General features: G+C 33.8%; 1 protein-coding gene across 2 annotated transcripts in view; it reads left to right on the top strand.

Moving 5' to 3' along the window:
- LOC134528112 (anillin-like) overlaps positions 1–14,560 on the top strand; it is a 66,467-nt gene that overhangs the window by 32,924 nt on the left and 18,983 nt on the right. For both annotated transcript variants that reach the window (XM_063361391.1, XM_063361390.1), the window contains exons 13-14: positions 9,745–9,870; positions 14,098–14,218. In XM_063361391.1, the coding sequence (XP_063217461.1) occupies positions 9,745–9,870; positions 14,098–14,218 (247 nt within the window). The remainder of the gene's footprint in view (positions 1–9,744; positions 9,871–14,097; positions 14,219–14,560) is intronic.

The following is a 14,560-nucleotide window of genomic DNA, read 5'->3' on the forward strand; positions in this document are numbered from 1 at the left end:
TACGACTGAATTCGTTGCTGCAACATAACATAGCATGTTATGCGGTATCCGAAGTAACGAGTAACGTAACGATAGTAACGAGTACTAATTGTAATAGTAACGAATACATACGGGTACACATTTTTTCGTTACTTTTACACCTCTAGTAGGCACTATCATCTTTATTTCCGAATCGCTAGGACAGTTTTCTTGTAACTTTTGTTTCGGTCAGTTGTTGGGGTATCTGTCCGGGAAAGGGGTGGTGATGGTTTGAGTTTAATCCCAAATTTATTTTCTAAAAAAGTTGACAGGTTTCTTTAAATGAAAAAAGTATAGTTTTCCAGCGCCTATTTCGGCGGCTGACTGAGATGCTATACTTACGTAGCGTGGTAGGGTATTCTGGTTATTTTGACGCAATCGGTGATCGCATCCGTACTTATGGGGTATAGTTTTAAAGAGAATTCACACATCTGCTCACAGAAATTAAGATTTCGTTAATATAACCTGTTATTTTCCAATTATACAGGTTTAAACACAATTATTATGCTATTTTTGGTTAATTTTTATTTTTTGGGGGCCAAAATTTGTCATATTCGGTTATAGCGAGGACACGGTTATAGCGAGGATAAACCCGGAACCGTGACACCTCGCTATAACGGGACTCTAGTGTAGTTCTGGTTATACAGCATTTTTTTTAAAATGATTACAGCAAACATATGTTTAGGTTCAGGCAATTTAAATTTAGGTATAGTAATGGGCCAGTTGAATCCTAGACTCTCAATGAATCTCTATCTATTATTCGAAAGATTTAAGATTCAAGAGAAAAGATTCAAAGAAAAATATTGGAGTTGTTGTAAATTCATAAATTCAATACTGACAAGTGACAACTGTTAAGGCTTCTAGACTTATGTATGTTTATGTTTGCACTTATTTTATTGCTGTTCCCCAAGATATTATACTTTTAATATGTAATTGTATAAATAAAATTGCAAATACATACCATGTATTGATGAGGAAAACATAATTCATTAAACAAAGATAGATATATAGTAGCCACATTTGAGGACCCTAAAAAATAGTGAAGCATGAAATTCATGACAAACCAATAAATTCCTTCCCCCCCACCCACACACACAACCAGAGATAGAGACAGAAGCATCTTTCTTTTTGTGGAAACATGAAGTTTGGTGCGAAATATAGCTGTTTCCACAAGTTTGTGGACACTATTTTTGAAAACGACATGCAGTATATCATATGTTCCAAACGTATGAAGCAAATTTTAATAACAAAGTATTTTAAGACCTCAAACAGAGTACCGTATTTACCTGAATTCAATGCTATGATTTTTACCAAAACTGTTGAAACTAAAAGTGGTGGTCATTATAATCGCAAACTTCTATCTTGCCATCGGGAACAGTTTAGTTGGGGGAAAAAATGTTCTGCCTCTTAAATGTGTCATTTATGCTACTTTAGACTGCTAATGACCACCTTTTTAACCTCCACTTAAGTTGAAAAACTACAGGCTATGCCTGTGAACTGCTTCACGTAGTGCCACTTTAGTCCGAGGCTTCCTGAACCTCTGCACAGGCTGATAAATGAGAGATGCAAGATGGAGAGAGTGCAAATGGAGTTTGTCACTGGGTTATTTTTGCTTCTCTTCACTGTTGCTGCTGGCAAAGGCACTCCCTCACCCTCTTTCAACCTCCCAGACAACCACTCTATATCTCAAAGTCCTTTGCTTTCTGAACTACAGACACAATATATTTTTTCTTTTCTTTCTGGCTCTTTGTGTTTCAAAAGAGACCATGAAAACATTCTATTGACATAAAAGTGGTACCAGAAAATATCTAGTAAATATGGTATAAATTAAATTTAATAATTTTAAGCGCTCTGTACTTGAATTAATATTTCCAATCCATAAAGTTATTTCATAAACTCTTAATACTGTTTTTTATCCTGTTATAACACCAATTGAGTAAATACTGTTTTTTCTCCTACTACAACGCCAATCGATAATTACTTACAAATGTCACAAATGTGATATGTTGCTCTTTGTGCTATGTGAATGTTAAATGAAGTTATACATCTTGTATTTTCATTTTTTTTTTTATTTTGTGAAAAAAGTGATGTGGTTTTGTTTAAAAGAGAAGCTATTATGTATTTTATATTTATACCTGGTTTTTGGTAACTTTTCTTCTATTGCTTGACATGACACAAGAAATTATGTTTTTCAAGTGTCAAATTTTTTTCTTTCTTTTTTTTTCCAGAAAGCATATGAAAAAATGTGAATAATAATGAGGAATTAACCTATCTTCTTATTTGTTTGCATTTAACTTTTTAAGTTTTTAAAAGTTTAAGCCAAGAAATATTTGTTAATGGTGTGTTTTATGAACATTTAGCTGTGTCCATTTGTTTACATTTAGTTTTGTTATTATATTATGTATCTATAAATGTACACATTGTGTAGTTTCTGTTCGATTTGTGCCAAATGTCAAACAATAGGAGGTGGTATATTGCTTTTTAGTACCATCTATAGGACTTAATGATTTAAAAGTAAGTTTTTATTTAATATTTGGGTTTGCCTACATTCTTGACTTTTACTCAGTGTCAGTTGGTAGCATTAAAATTATTCTATTTTGAAGTTAAAACTACTAGTTGTGCAAATGTGTGTATAACACAAAGCACAATGTTTGTTTTAGAAATAAGTCTTGAATGATCTATAAATGTTAAAACATGTTAAAACATGCAACAAAAAATATCAACATCGTCAAAATGATTATTGAAGTGTAGAAAAACTTTTTCAATTTTTTTAAAAAGTTCCTCCTCCCAATACAGTAAGTCTTTGATTGACGGGCATTTTTCCGTTAAGGAAAATTCCGTTAATTAAATCAGGTTTACTCATGACTTCATGAGATACGATGTAAATGTCCTAGGTTATGTTCCTAGACTTTTCAAATATGCCTAACATGCAATGTAAAAACGGTTGGTTTGTGACATGCTGGGTGGCACACCGGGATGATGTGTCACGGCACAGCCAAAAAATCAAAATCTTAAGAGCTTGGATAAAGCAAGAGTGAAGGTTGTTGACAGATAAGTCCGGTGAGCTTGTCAAGAGGGAAAGACTGTCCTGTAACTTTACAGACCATGATCTCATAATTATTTTGATTTCCATTCACAATGAAGAGAGTGTCATATGATGCCTGGCAACTGCACTCGTAAATATCCACCAGTTGCACAGCCGTGCAACGATAAAATATTGTCTACAGTTATGATTTACGGTGTAGCACTGTTTGCAGCAGCACAAACAGTTAAGGAGGCTGATTTATTATGTTCTTTTTGAATCCAAATGGCTACGTAGAAATAAACATGTACATAATGAGATTTCACTGAATATAATGAATTGTTAGAACGTAATCTGTGTTTTCGTATTTCATGTTTACACCACAAACACCCAGTGCCTGTAAAACTGACTAATGGCTGGCTACAAAACTGTTTGGAATAGAATGGCTTGTCAACATAACCATCCTGCAAGTTGTGAACGACCTCCTTAGATTCCCTGGTTTTAACGGGACACATGGGCTGGTGGAAAGGTTGAAATGGCTGTTGTTTTCTTTGCCATATGCATCGTAAATATTAGCACTGTCTCTTACCCATTTTATATAGGTGCGGGAGAAAAGCCACGCAGACACTTGAAAACAAGTTTTGTCTCCTTTAATAACCATTATGCATGAGATAATTATTCTCGTGTGTAAGCAGTAAGGATATGAGTGTATAGGCTATTCAAGTAGTACCAACCCCGTCCGTTCGTAAATTGTGAAGCGGAATGTCCGCAGTAACTAGTGGTGTCTGCTAACCAAATGAAAGGCAACATAGTGTCAGTTATATTATAACAGATGTCCGTTAAACAAGTGTCCGTTAACCGAGGTCTTTCTGTATGCAATTTGTAAATATTGCAAAACATTTCTCGTTTACTTTGAAGAAGTATTTGAAGATAGTTAACAAATTTTCTTTCTTTTTCGTTTTAGATCCTTGAGACCTGAATTAGGTGTTGAGGGGTGGATTCAAGGTAGAGATTCGGATTTATGAAAATTGGGATTTGACGCATCACTATTTAGTGTAATGTTAAAAGTGTATTAGTTAAATTTTGTAAGTTTTTTATATATTAGTTATGTAGCTGTTGGTACGAAGTAGCCATGGCAAATGTTAAAATAAAAGGCTGTTTATGTATCCAGGGTTGCTACGGTCAGGGAAAACCGGGAAAAGTCAGGGAATTTCATAGAGCCTGGAAAAGTCAGGGAAATTAAGAAACATACTGGAATTTGCATAGAATTGTTACATTCTTGTAAAATTTACCTAATACATTTTCGCCCAACTGCAGTTAAAATTTAATACGTCACCGACATCAAAACTAACAAATAAATAAATGAATAAACGCTTTACGGACTTCGCATGACGATCTGTTGTGCTGTGCAACGCGATCGATACTTACCATGATCGATACTTACCACGATTTCGATTAGTCGATCGTGGCAGAGCGGAAAAAAACGGTTATGATGGCTGAATTTGCTTTGTTTTCGTGAGACGTTTACCGTTTTGTGCTATGGATTACGGATATGAAAATAAAGGCTTACGGGCTTACCTTTGGCTTGGAGTGTATGTGTGTGAATTGTAGTTCGTTAAATTATAGTGTGTGGTTTTCAATTATTTTGTAGAAACGGTAATATGAAAACCATTTTCCATTGTTTACATTGGTTAACAACATGAAGAGGAAACTTTGAGCGCTTTACTGCGTAGTTCGTTATCAAATTAGTAACCACCACCTTAAATACGATAGTGTGTGTGTTTTGCTTTGATTCCAATGGCATTGACTTTAAATACATATATATTTAAATAAATAAACATTGCATGTACGAAAGTTTTGGAATGTTTTTAAGGCGACGTTAATTTCAAACTTGAAATGAAACAAACGTGGAAATCAAAAAAGTCTCAATTTTGTAGAAAAGGTTTGTTTTTTTTAAGAAAACTGACATTACTTTCTCTGAGAATTAATATGTAAGATAAACTAACTTCACAAGTGTTTTCTAAAGATATGGTAATTTTGTACCAATAGTTACGGCCTACATTTCGTCTGGTGTATTTATTTAGCTTTTGAGGTTATTTTATTTATAACTATGTCTTGTTCAAAGTACAAAAAAACATCTTTCAACCCACAGTGGTTGAATGACCCTGAAATAGCATCATGGGTATACCAACTGATACAGATAGGTTTTCTGCTTTCTGTAAAATTTGTAAAAAGACTGTGCTTCTTAGCAACATGGGTAAACTAGCCCTAACAAGTCACATGAAAGGACAGAAACATGTTTCAGCAATGTGTGGAAGGGATATGTCATATGGTATCGGGGTATTTATGTTGAGGAAACCACAAACTTCGCAGGAGACTGCAGCAGTGAATCCAAAAGAAACAGTGTCTCAAACAGTAAAAGTAGTAGGAGGAGATTCAGCTAGTGGACCGGTTGCAACCCCATCAGTAGAATCACTGCCTCACAAACATGGATTGGAAACATTTCTCATAAAAGATAATGTAACAAAAGCAGAAATATTGTGGTGTCTACAGTCTGTTTCTGTGCATTCTTCAATGACTGCTGCTGGGAAAACTACTGAAATTTTTGCGATTATGTTCCCAGATAGTCAAATTGCAAAAGGAATTTCCCTAGGAAGGGCAAAAATGGCATACACTATAGTCCACGGGTTAGGCCCTTACTTTCAGCTTCAAGTCAGAAATGATATATCTGACACAGATTGTGTTGCTGTATCCTTTGACGAGTGTCTTAATAAAATAAGTCAAACCCAACCAATGGATGTTATTGTGAGGTATTGGAGCAAAAAAAAAAGATGAAATAGTTAGCAGGTATTTAGGGTCGTCATTTTTAGGTCATACTACATCGGCTGATTTATTAGCAGCATTTAGAAAGCAGCTCTCATCCTTAAATTTGAAGCATATGTTGCATGTTGCAATGGATGGTCCCAATGTAAATCTGAAATTTCTTTGAGATTTAAAGAAAGATCTTCATCAAAATCCAGACAATCCTGTTATTTTAGAAATTAGTACCTGTTGACTACACAGTCTGCACAATGCTTTCAAGGTAGCCATCAAGTCGACTGATTGGAACATTATTGAATTTTTGAGGTCTATTTATAATGTTTTTAAAAATGTCCCATCTCGGAGAAGTGACTATGTTTTAATTTCTGGGTCCACTAAATTTCCCAAAACATTTTGTGCAGTTCGTTGGCTTCAAAACATTGAGGTTGCAAGCAGAGATCAAGATATCTTGATCCATTTACAAGAGTACATCAAAATTGCTACTATAGAAAAAAAGGAACCAACATCTGCCAGTTATCAGTTAATGAAGAAATACCTAGCAGATAAAATGCTAGGACCTAAGCTAGCATTTTTTTAAAGTACTGGCATCAGAAGTTAAACCATTTTTGACTGCCTTTCAAAGTGATCAACCTATGGCTCCTTTCTTGTATGGAGATCTGTTATTAATAGTTACAAATGTAATGACCAGGTTTGTAAAAAAAGAAGTCATGGACAAAGCCAAGAATGTTTTAAAGATAAACACAAATGATAGCAAAAATCTATTTGAAGTTAAGAAAGTGGATGTAGGGTATGAAACACGCGAGGCCATGAGAAAAGTGGTTGATAGTAATCCTAAAGACATTCTCCTTTTCAAAAGAGATTGTATGAAATGCTTGCAGTCATTTTGCAGCAAAGTGCTTGACAGATCTCCTTTGACATTTACCTTGATTAGAGGACTGTCTTTTTGTGATCCAAAAGTAATTTCTTAAAGCCCTGAAATTGCTTCAAAGCGACTTAAGGTTTGTTTAGAAATATTTGTTGAAAACAAATGGATCACAGGAATGTGTGCTGACAGTTTGGAGAGAAATTTCAAATCACTTTGTTTGAACACTGTTTTCATTGAAAAGATGAAACACTACTCAAGATAAACACGACTAGACCACTTCTGGAAAGATGTGCTAGAATTGACAGGGTCAGATGATTTAATGCTTCTATTGAAAAAAGTGTTTGTTCTTTGGCATGGAAATGCTGCGGTGGAAAGGGGTTTTTCCGTCAATCGCGAGTTTCTTCTCGAAAACCAGAGGCTTGTTTTTGGGAAGGTGTAAGAAATGCAGGAGGCATTACCAAACTTAATATAACAAAGAGTATGATGCACTATGCTCAGAACGCTCGATCCAGATACCATGAAGCTTTGGAACAACGAAAGAAGATAGCAAATGAAGCTGAAATTTCAAAGACAGAAAAAAGAAGAGCAGCAGAAATAGTCAAATCATTGAAAGAAAAAAAAAGAAAAATATTAGAAGATGCTCAAAAGGAAGCCCAACTGCTAGATGATGAAATATCCTCAACAATCAAGCAGTAAACATGTGATATGATTTCTCTGATATTTTACTAAAAGTTTTTCCCAGCTTTTGTAAATTTATTTTTTTGTTTCTGCTCATATGTAAACAATATGGACCTAGGCCCTACAGTGTGTGATCTGATATAAGAAAGTGGTTTTCCATAATAACCCTAAATTTATGCCTCTGCTTTTTGAAACGGTGAAAAGCTATCCCAGTTCTGTGAAAAGTGAGTTGTTATGAGTAAGTATATTGAAAGATTTTTTTTTTGTTTAGTAGTACATATTTCACTACATTTATACATAGTTTTAAAAAAAAATCCATGTTTAGGTACATTAACAGATTATATTAAATTTATTATCCCTTAAGTGTAGTTAGTCTCGACACTTACTGTTTAAGAAAAAACTTGTGCATTTCCAGATATACTAAAGCAATCTCACATGGAGTATTTCCCTATATACCGACAACAGCTTGTCAGGGACATAAAGATTTTGATCAATTACAAAAGACATATATTAACAGTTCAATATATGTGAGATCAAAATGCCATATCCACACTTTTCGCCTTATGCTACCGAGTACAATCATTATTTTAATGGCCTGGAAAAATTTTCATTTAGACTGGAAAACCTGGAAAAGTCAGGGAATTTCATATCTGAAAATGTGTAGCTACCCTGTGTATCTTAATTTTAAATTTGTTGTCTTGGGTAAGTAGGTCAGTTCTGAATAGATATAGTAGCACATACATCTTGTTTTCTTTATTTTGTTTGTTTATACTTTTTGTTTTTTACTGCTACACTGTTTTTTATTTCAGATATTTTTGTATTGAGTAGTTGATGTTCTTTGTTTGATGGTGTGAATTTAATTTTTTTTTTTAATTTACATGTTTTATTTTTTGGGTTTTTAAACATGCAAGTAAAGAGAACACTAAAAATTGTAAACTGCTATAGAATTTATTATTACATTATTAGTTATGTAATTTTAAAGCATCATGACAATAATTTTTATTTTTTTTTTGTGTTTAAGTGGGAGTGTACTTTTTTAGAGCTTGGCCAATCACCTATTTTGCCGATCATGCCGATGCCGATCATCTGCTGCTGATCTTCTGAGCCGATTAGAGCCTTTCAAGTACCTCTGAATTGATTAATTTTGTAATAAACAAAATTTTAAACAACCTGAAAAAAAAACTGGAATGTGTGGCCTGTCCAAGCAACATCACAGGATTTAAAATTGACAGTTTTTTAATGTAAGTGTGAATTACTTAAGGAGAGAATTTCAAATTTAAATTTTCAATACTAATTACAATTACAATAGTGCGTTAAAATGTAATACGGTCAAACCAAATCTTTACCTAATCACAACTTCGTCATTCTGTAATCCGTGTGTGCCGGTAGACGTCAGCGATGATAATTTTATTGCCCTTCTTTCCCCCCAGTGCCGCCAACAAACTTTCAATAATTCCCGATTGTAAGTTAATTTGTGAATACGAAATACCACTAAATGGGGAACAAAACTCTTCATCAACCAGGTTTTTATACAAAAGAAAAATATGTATTTCCTGCTAAACAGGATAAGAATATTAATTTCGCTAAACAAAACTTTCAATAGGCCATATTTAGCTAGAAAAAACTAAATAGATGAATTCTCAAAGAGGTAGTTGTTTACTAACCACGAGACTACTAGCGCCATTAATCCGTACGAATTCCGTCGCGCGACGCGCGTCACTATAATCTCTGGCGTCACATAACCAACCTAAACAACAGTCGCCATTCGCCATTGCGGTAACATCAACCGTAAATGGTAAACAGATACATAGTTTTCGGTTCGTAAATGATAAGAAATAACTTTGCAAATAGTATAATGGAAAATTATTTTACCGAAAGTACCATAAATATACGTGGAAATTGATACTTAGGTATGTAACTGTTCAATGTTTATAAAACTTACGCTATGTATTTGTTTACTTTAATGGTATATTTTTTTCTTGTGTGGTTAGTTTTAAATTATTAAATCCTATTATTTTTCGATGAATAATTGAATTTTCTTCCCGAAAAATACTGTAAACAAACATGGAAAGTTGTTAGGTATTGTATAGGTAATTATTCAATGTTATAAGTTTGCAGTAGGACACCAGTAATCGGCTACGTTTTGCTGATCATTATGATCGGCAAAATTAACAAAATCGGCTGATTATTACGATCGGGGATCAGCATCGGCCCTGCTCTATACTTTTTAATACTTAGTAGGATGCAGAAAAGTTTGTCAGGCATTTGTTAAAAATTTGTCACTGCACTGTACCTTGAGAAATTGAGGATTAAAAAAGTTAGCTTCCTTTCCATGTTTCAGAAAGGTACTCCGGTGAGGCAAGTTACCAGGAGGCCAGATTGTGAGCAGTATTCTTTACCTGAACACAGTTTGACTGCAAGAGTTGAGGCGGATATAAATCAGAAAATTTCTGATCTTCTGGATGAGGTTAGTTTTTTTCAGAGTAACAGCTTAATAATATTTTACAGATGATTTGCATATTGATAAATTTACCTGAATCAAGTTTTTAGGAATAAACTTGGCTCAAAAGTTGAGTATAATAGGTAAGTAAGTTTGAGTCTGTAGTAAACTTGTAATTTTTGCATTTCAGATAGGATGTGTATTCTTCAAAACCCTGACAAAATTTTTTTTCTCCCTTAAACTTTGTTACATTTATCACTGCGATATTGGGTTATGAATGCTTCTTCAATGTGTCAATATATAGTAGTAAAAACATTATACATAGACACTTATTTTTATGTTTTATGTCAGTACAGGTAAATAATATGTACAGTAGAACCCCGATTTAACGAAGTGCTATGGTTACCGAAAATGTTTACTCTAAATCGATGTTTCGTTAAATCCGATTTACTGATTTTCAATGACCCCCGCACTGGTAATCGCTAGGGCCTGGAAAAATTAGCATCTATTTATTACAAAATTAGCATTTATGATGTTGAAAATTAGTATCTATTTTTGAGAAATTTGCTTAAGATATTATAACAATACCCATTATGACGAATTTTAACACAAACCAAAATCATTAAACTGTATTTGTAAACAAACGTTTGAGCACTAGTAATTTCAAATGAAAACAAACGGACGATTTAAGTTGGCCAACTTCAGTACGCTAAACGTGCACCACAAAATGTATGATTTGTCTCTATGTAAAATATTGATCAGAAAAAAAAATTTGAAGACTAAAGTGATTATCAACAAATGTAAAAAACCGCGTACTATAATATTTGTAGTAGTTTTCAGCATTTAAAATATTTTCATTTTTATCTTTGCAAGTTCACTACGATCCCGTCAACGACCTAGATATTTTCTAGGTTATAGGTTGTTGGTTTCCATGATGCGCTTCCCGGGAAATTTTGTTTTGTTAGGTTGGATACTCTTCATGAACAGGCAACACACGATGCAATGGCGAACGTAGGCGAACGTGACGTGATCTAACAAAACAAAATAACTGCGTTGATAAGTAGTGTGAACATTCTTTTCTAAACATTCAACGGTAACTTGAGTAAATCGTAAACACTAAATTTACAAAATTACTTATTCTATACTATCATGCGTGATATTTGGTTAAGGAATGTTTTATAAATTAAGGTTAGGATTCGGATTTTATTCCTTCAACAAGCCTTGTCAGAAGCTATTGTTTACGGTAATTGTGTTATGGTGGTTATTTTCAAAAACAATACTTTGAGGAATGTGTGTTCAAGCAGTTTTGTTGCATTCTATAGTGGTTTTTCGCCCGATAATGGCAATTTTATCGCGATTTCGCAAATATAGCATTTATAACAACATTTAGTAAAAAAATCGCATCTAACCTGAAAATTCGCAAAAAAATCGCATCAATCGCAAATTGCGAATTTTTCTGGCCCCTAGTAATCGCGTCCCTACGTTTCCATATCGTAGACAGGGTCGACGCTGATATCTTGTGCTGCCGTGCTATCTCAGGTTTTGTCAACTTTCCATCTTCAACGTTTTTGATCTCGCTCGTACGGCCCCCCGGTTCGTACGTACACCTCAGTTGTACATACAGATTTTCAGAAACCGTGAAAAATGAGGCATAAAATAAAAAAGTTAAAAAATATGAAAAGTGTAAGAAATACGTTAAAGTTTATTAAAATACAATCACAACCTGCAGCGTTTATAACAAATACGAGCTACATACACGTTGCATCACAGTAAAAAATTAAAAAAAAAAATGGCCGCAAATTGATGGAAATTTACCATCAATAGCGCACTGTACGCGGAGAAAGGTCATTGTACTCGGTCAGCTGCTGTTAAAGCGCGGCGTAGCCGCCTGCTGGCTCTCTTTGTTCGCTGAGCGGAGTATAACTCACTCTACGCTCCGCCTAGACTAATGACCTTCCATCAGCAGCCAGCAAATAGACGCGAGCTTAGCGGAAAAAAATAAAAGCTCCACCGCCCTTGTTCCAGTTTTGTCCAGTTTTAATACCAGTTTATTGGTATACGCACCAGTTTTCTCGCTGCGTTGAAATGTTCAAATTTACGTTCATCTTGATGTCTTGATACCAATGATTAATTATTTACGTACAATCCCCAGAAAGAAATGGTTAGTAAATAAAGTCATGTACCAATAAAAAATCTAAGCAGGTCGTCAACAGGCAGTGTAGTCGATTCCAATCGCAATCTGTAGTAAAAATCCAAGAAGAAAAGCAAAAAATCGAAGTTTGAATAGCACTTATAAAAAACGTATTCCAAAAACTAAATACCGCGCACAAAGCTCTTACTGAGAATAATAGAGCTGTAGCAAATCGTATGTATTCGGTACTGAGTAACGGGTGCGCCATCTAGTAACGAGTAACAAAACGTTACACACGGCTGCATCTCGTTACTCACATTTTTCGTATGTTCTACGCATGCGAGCACATTTTCGATGAATTTGCGTTACAAAGAACAATGTTTGTTTATTAAGTAAAATATAATTTGGAAATTCGCAGTCAAAGTTTTTTACTGTTTTTTAAAGGTATTGTGTGTGTAGACAAAGTTTGAGATTGGAACAGAAACAATGTAAGAAAGTATTGTTTACAAATTAGAAATATGTATGTTTTTGTTTTTATTATCAAGTATTTTCACGGTTTTTTGTTCTTATCTTAAAAGAGATAATATAAAAAAGCCGCTCTAATGAGATTTAATTGTTTCTTGGTTAACAAAAACTGTTAATTATCAAATATTGTAAATTGTTTATATTCTATTTATTATTATTTACGCAACGTCATACTGTACGCGTACGCAATACGACTCGATTCGTTGCTGCAACATAACAAAGCATGTTATGCGGTATCAGAAGTAACGAGTAACATAACAATACGATAGTAACGAGTACTAATTGTTATAGTAACTAATACATACGGGTACACTTTTTTCTGTTACTTTTACACCTCTAGCAGAATAATGATAATGGCGTATTGGTGTGACGTGGTCACAAGTTGAAAAAACTCGGAGGATGGGAAAGGGAATATTTGGAAACGTGTGATTATTGGCTAGCACTGTTACTATGCGAACGTGATTGGAAGATAATGTGGTGAGTCAAGCCAGGTATAGTGGAGGGGGAGGGGGATGCGGACAAAGAAACCCTTCATGACGTCATGTGTCGCGGACAGTCTATCTATCCAGGCGCGTGCAATGGCACGCACCTACGCAATTCAGTTACAGCGCCCGGAGTTTTTAAGCAATTTGAACAATTGTTTTTAATTTTTTCTTATTTGGACAGATGATGCAAAGGCACATATTAATATATAGTACCTCCATTCTATTACTGACACCACTGTGTGTATTTTTTAATAAGATTCCATTACAATTTACTTTCATTTTTTGGAAATCTATATTATAATTTTAATAAATTGGTGTTTTTTTTTATGGTTCCTGAAAACCTTTACGTTAAATCGCTGTTTTCTTTAAATCCGTGTTTTCAAAATCGTGGTTCTACTGTACCTAATGTCTTCGGTATCTCTATTAACCCCAAGCAAATAACAGTTTTTTTGTTCAAATACTAATAAAGAAACCAAATTATTTTCGAATACAAATATTGAATTTGAGTAATATGAATGAGGATTAGTTTACCACTAAATTTTTTTTCCACATGTAACAAATACATAGGTAAAGATAAAGTAAATGTGTGCTTACGGAAAATTAGACAAATAATATTAAAAGGAAAGTTTGGTAAGATTAAGTTAGCTACAATATTTATAGCTGAATGTTTGTTAAAATATTTAAATCATAAAATAAAAAATTTAAATTTAATGTATGCAATCTAACTTAACCTAACCTAACATAATCAACCAACCTTTCATTTCAGTTCTTACGTATGTACTCGCCTTATTTTCCAAAACCTGCTTTTCTTCGTATTGATCCAGGAAATCTTTGGGAGCTGCAAAATTCTTTGAAATCAACTGCAATTCATTTTACAAAAAAAACATTAATTTTATTTTAAATGCGGTATTTTCAAATTAGTACATAGTTAAATGAGTTCATATTTACATATTTAAACCCTGGTTTGAGATTTGTATTTGAGGAAAAGGTGTATTCGATCAATTACTAACATCATTAAGAAATTTTCTTTGTGTGTTGCTGTTTTATTTATGTAGTTTAGAATTTTGGTGAGTTTTACTATGAAATTATTTTGATGCTGGTTTTTATTTCCAGGTTGGAAAACAACAAACTGTGATCTCCCAAGCCAGCCAGGCGCTGAACTTGTGCTCAAACACTATAGAATTCATGGGCTCAGCGGAGCAGGTGGAAGGGGAACGTCTGCTCCTGTTAGCAAGTATGTTTGCTCAATACTGAGCTTCAAGCAAATAGCATGTTCCCTTTTCCCCCCCCCAAATAATTTACCATTTTTTTTTTAAATTAAATTATTAGTGCGGCCAAGTATTGTGTATTTCAGTTAGAATTACTGATTTAGATGTCCTGTTATGGAATTACATAATGTTATTAATTTAGTACAGGAACTCAAACATAATGACATGTCTTAAATATCTTGTGTTTCAGTATTTCATACAATAATTACTGAAACTTTTTTCAACATTTTAAATATTAAGTAGTTAACAATCTTGTGTAATTTTTAAATCATATGATGAATGGTTTAATTCGTTACTGTATGGAAGAT

This window comes from Bacillus rossius, chromosome 1 (genome assembly GCF_032445375.1).
Source record: "Bacillus rossius redtenbacheri isolate Brsri chromosome 1, Brsri_v3, whole genome shotgun sequence".
Classification (NCBI taxonomy): domain Eukaryota; kingdom Metazoa; phylum Arthropoda; class Insecta; order Phasmatodea; family Bacillidae; genus Bacillus; species Bacillus rossius.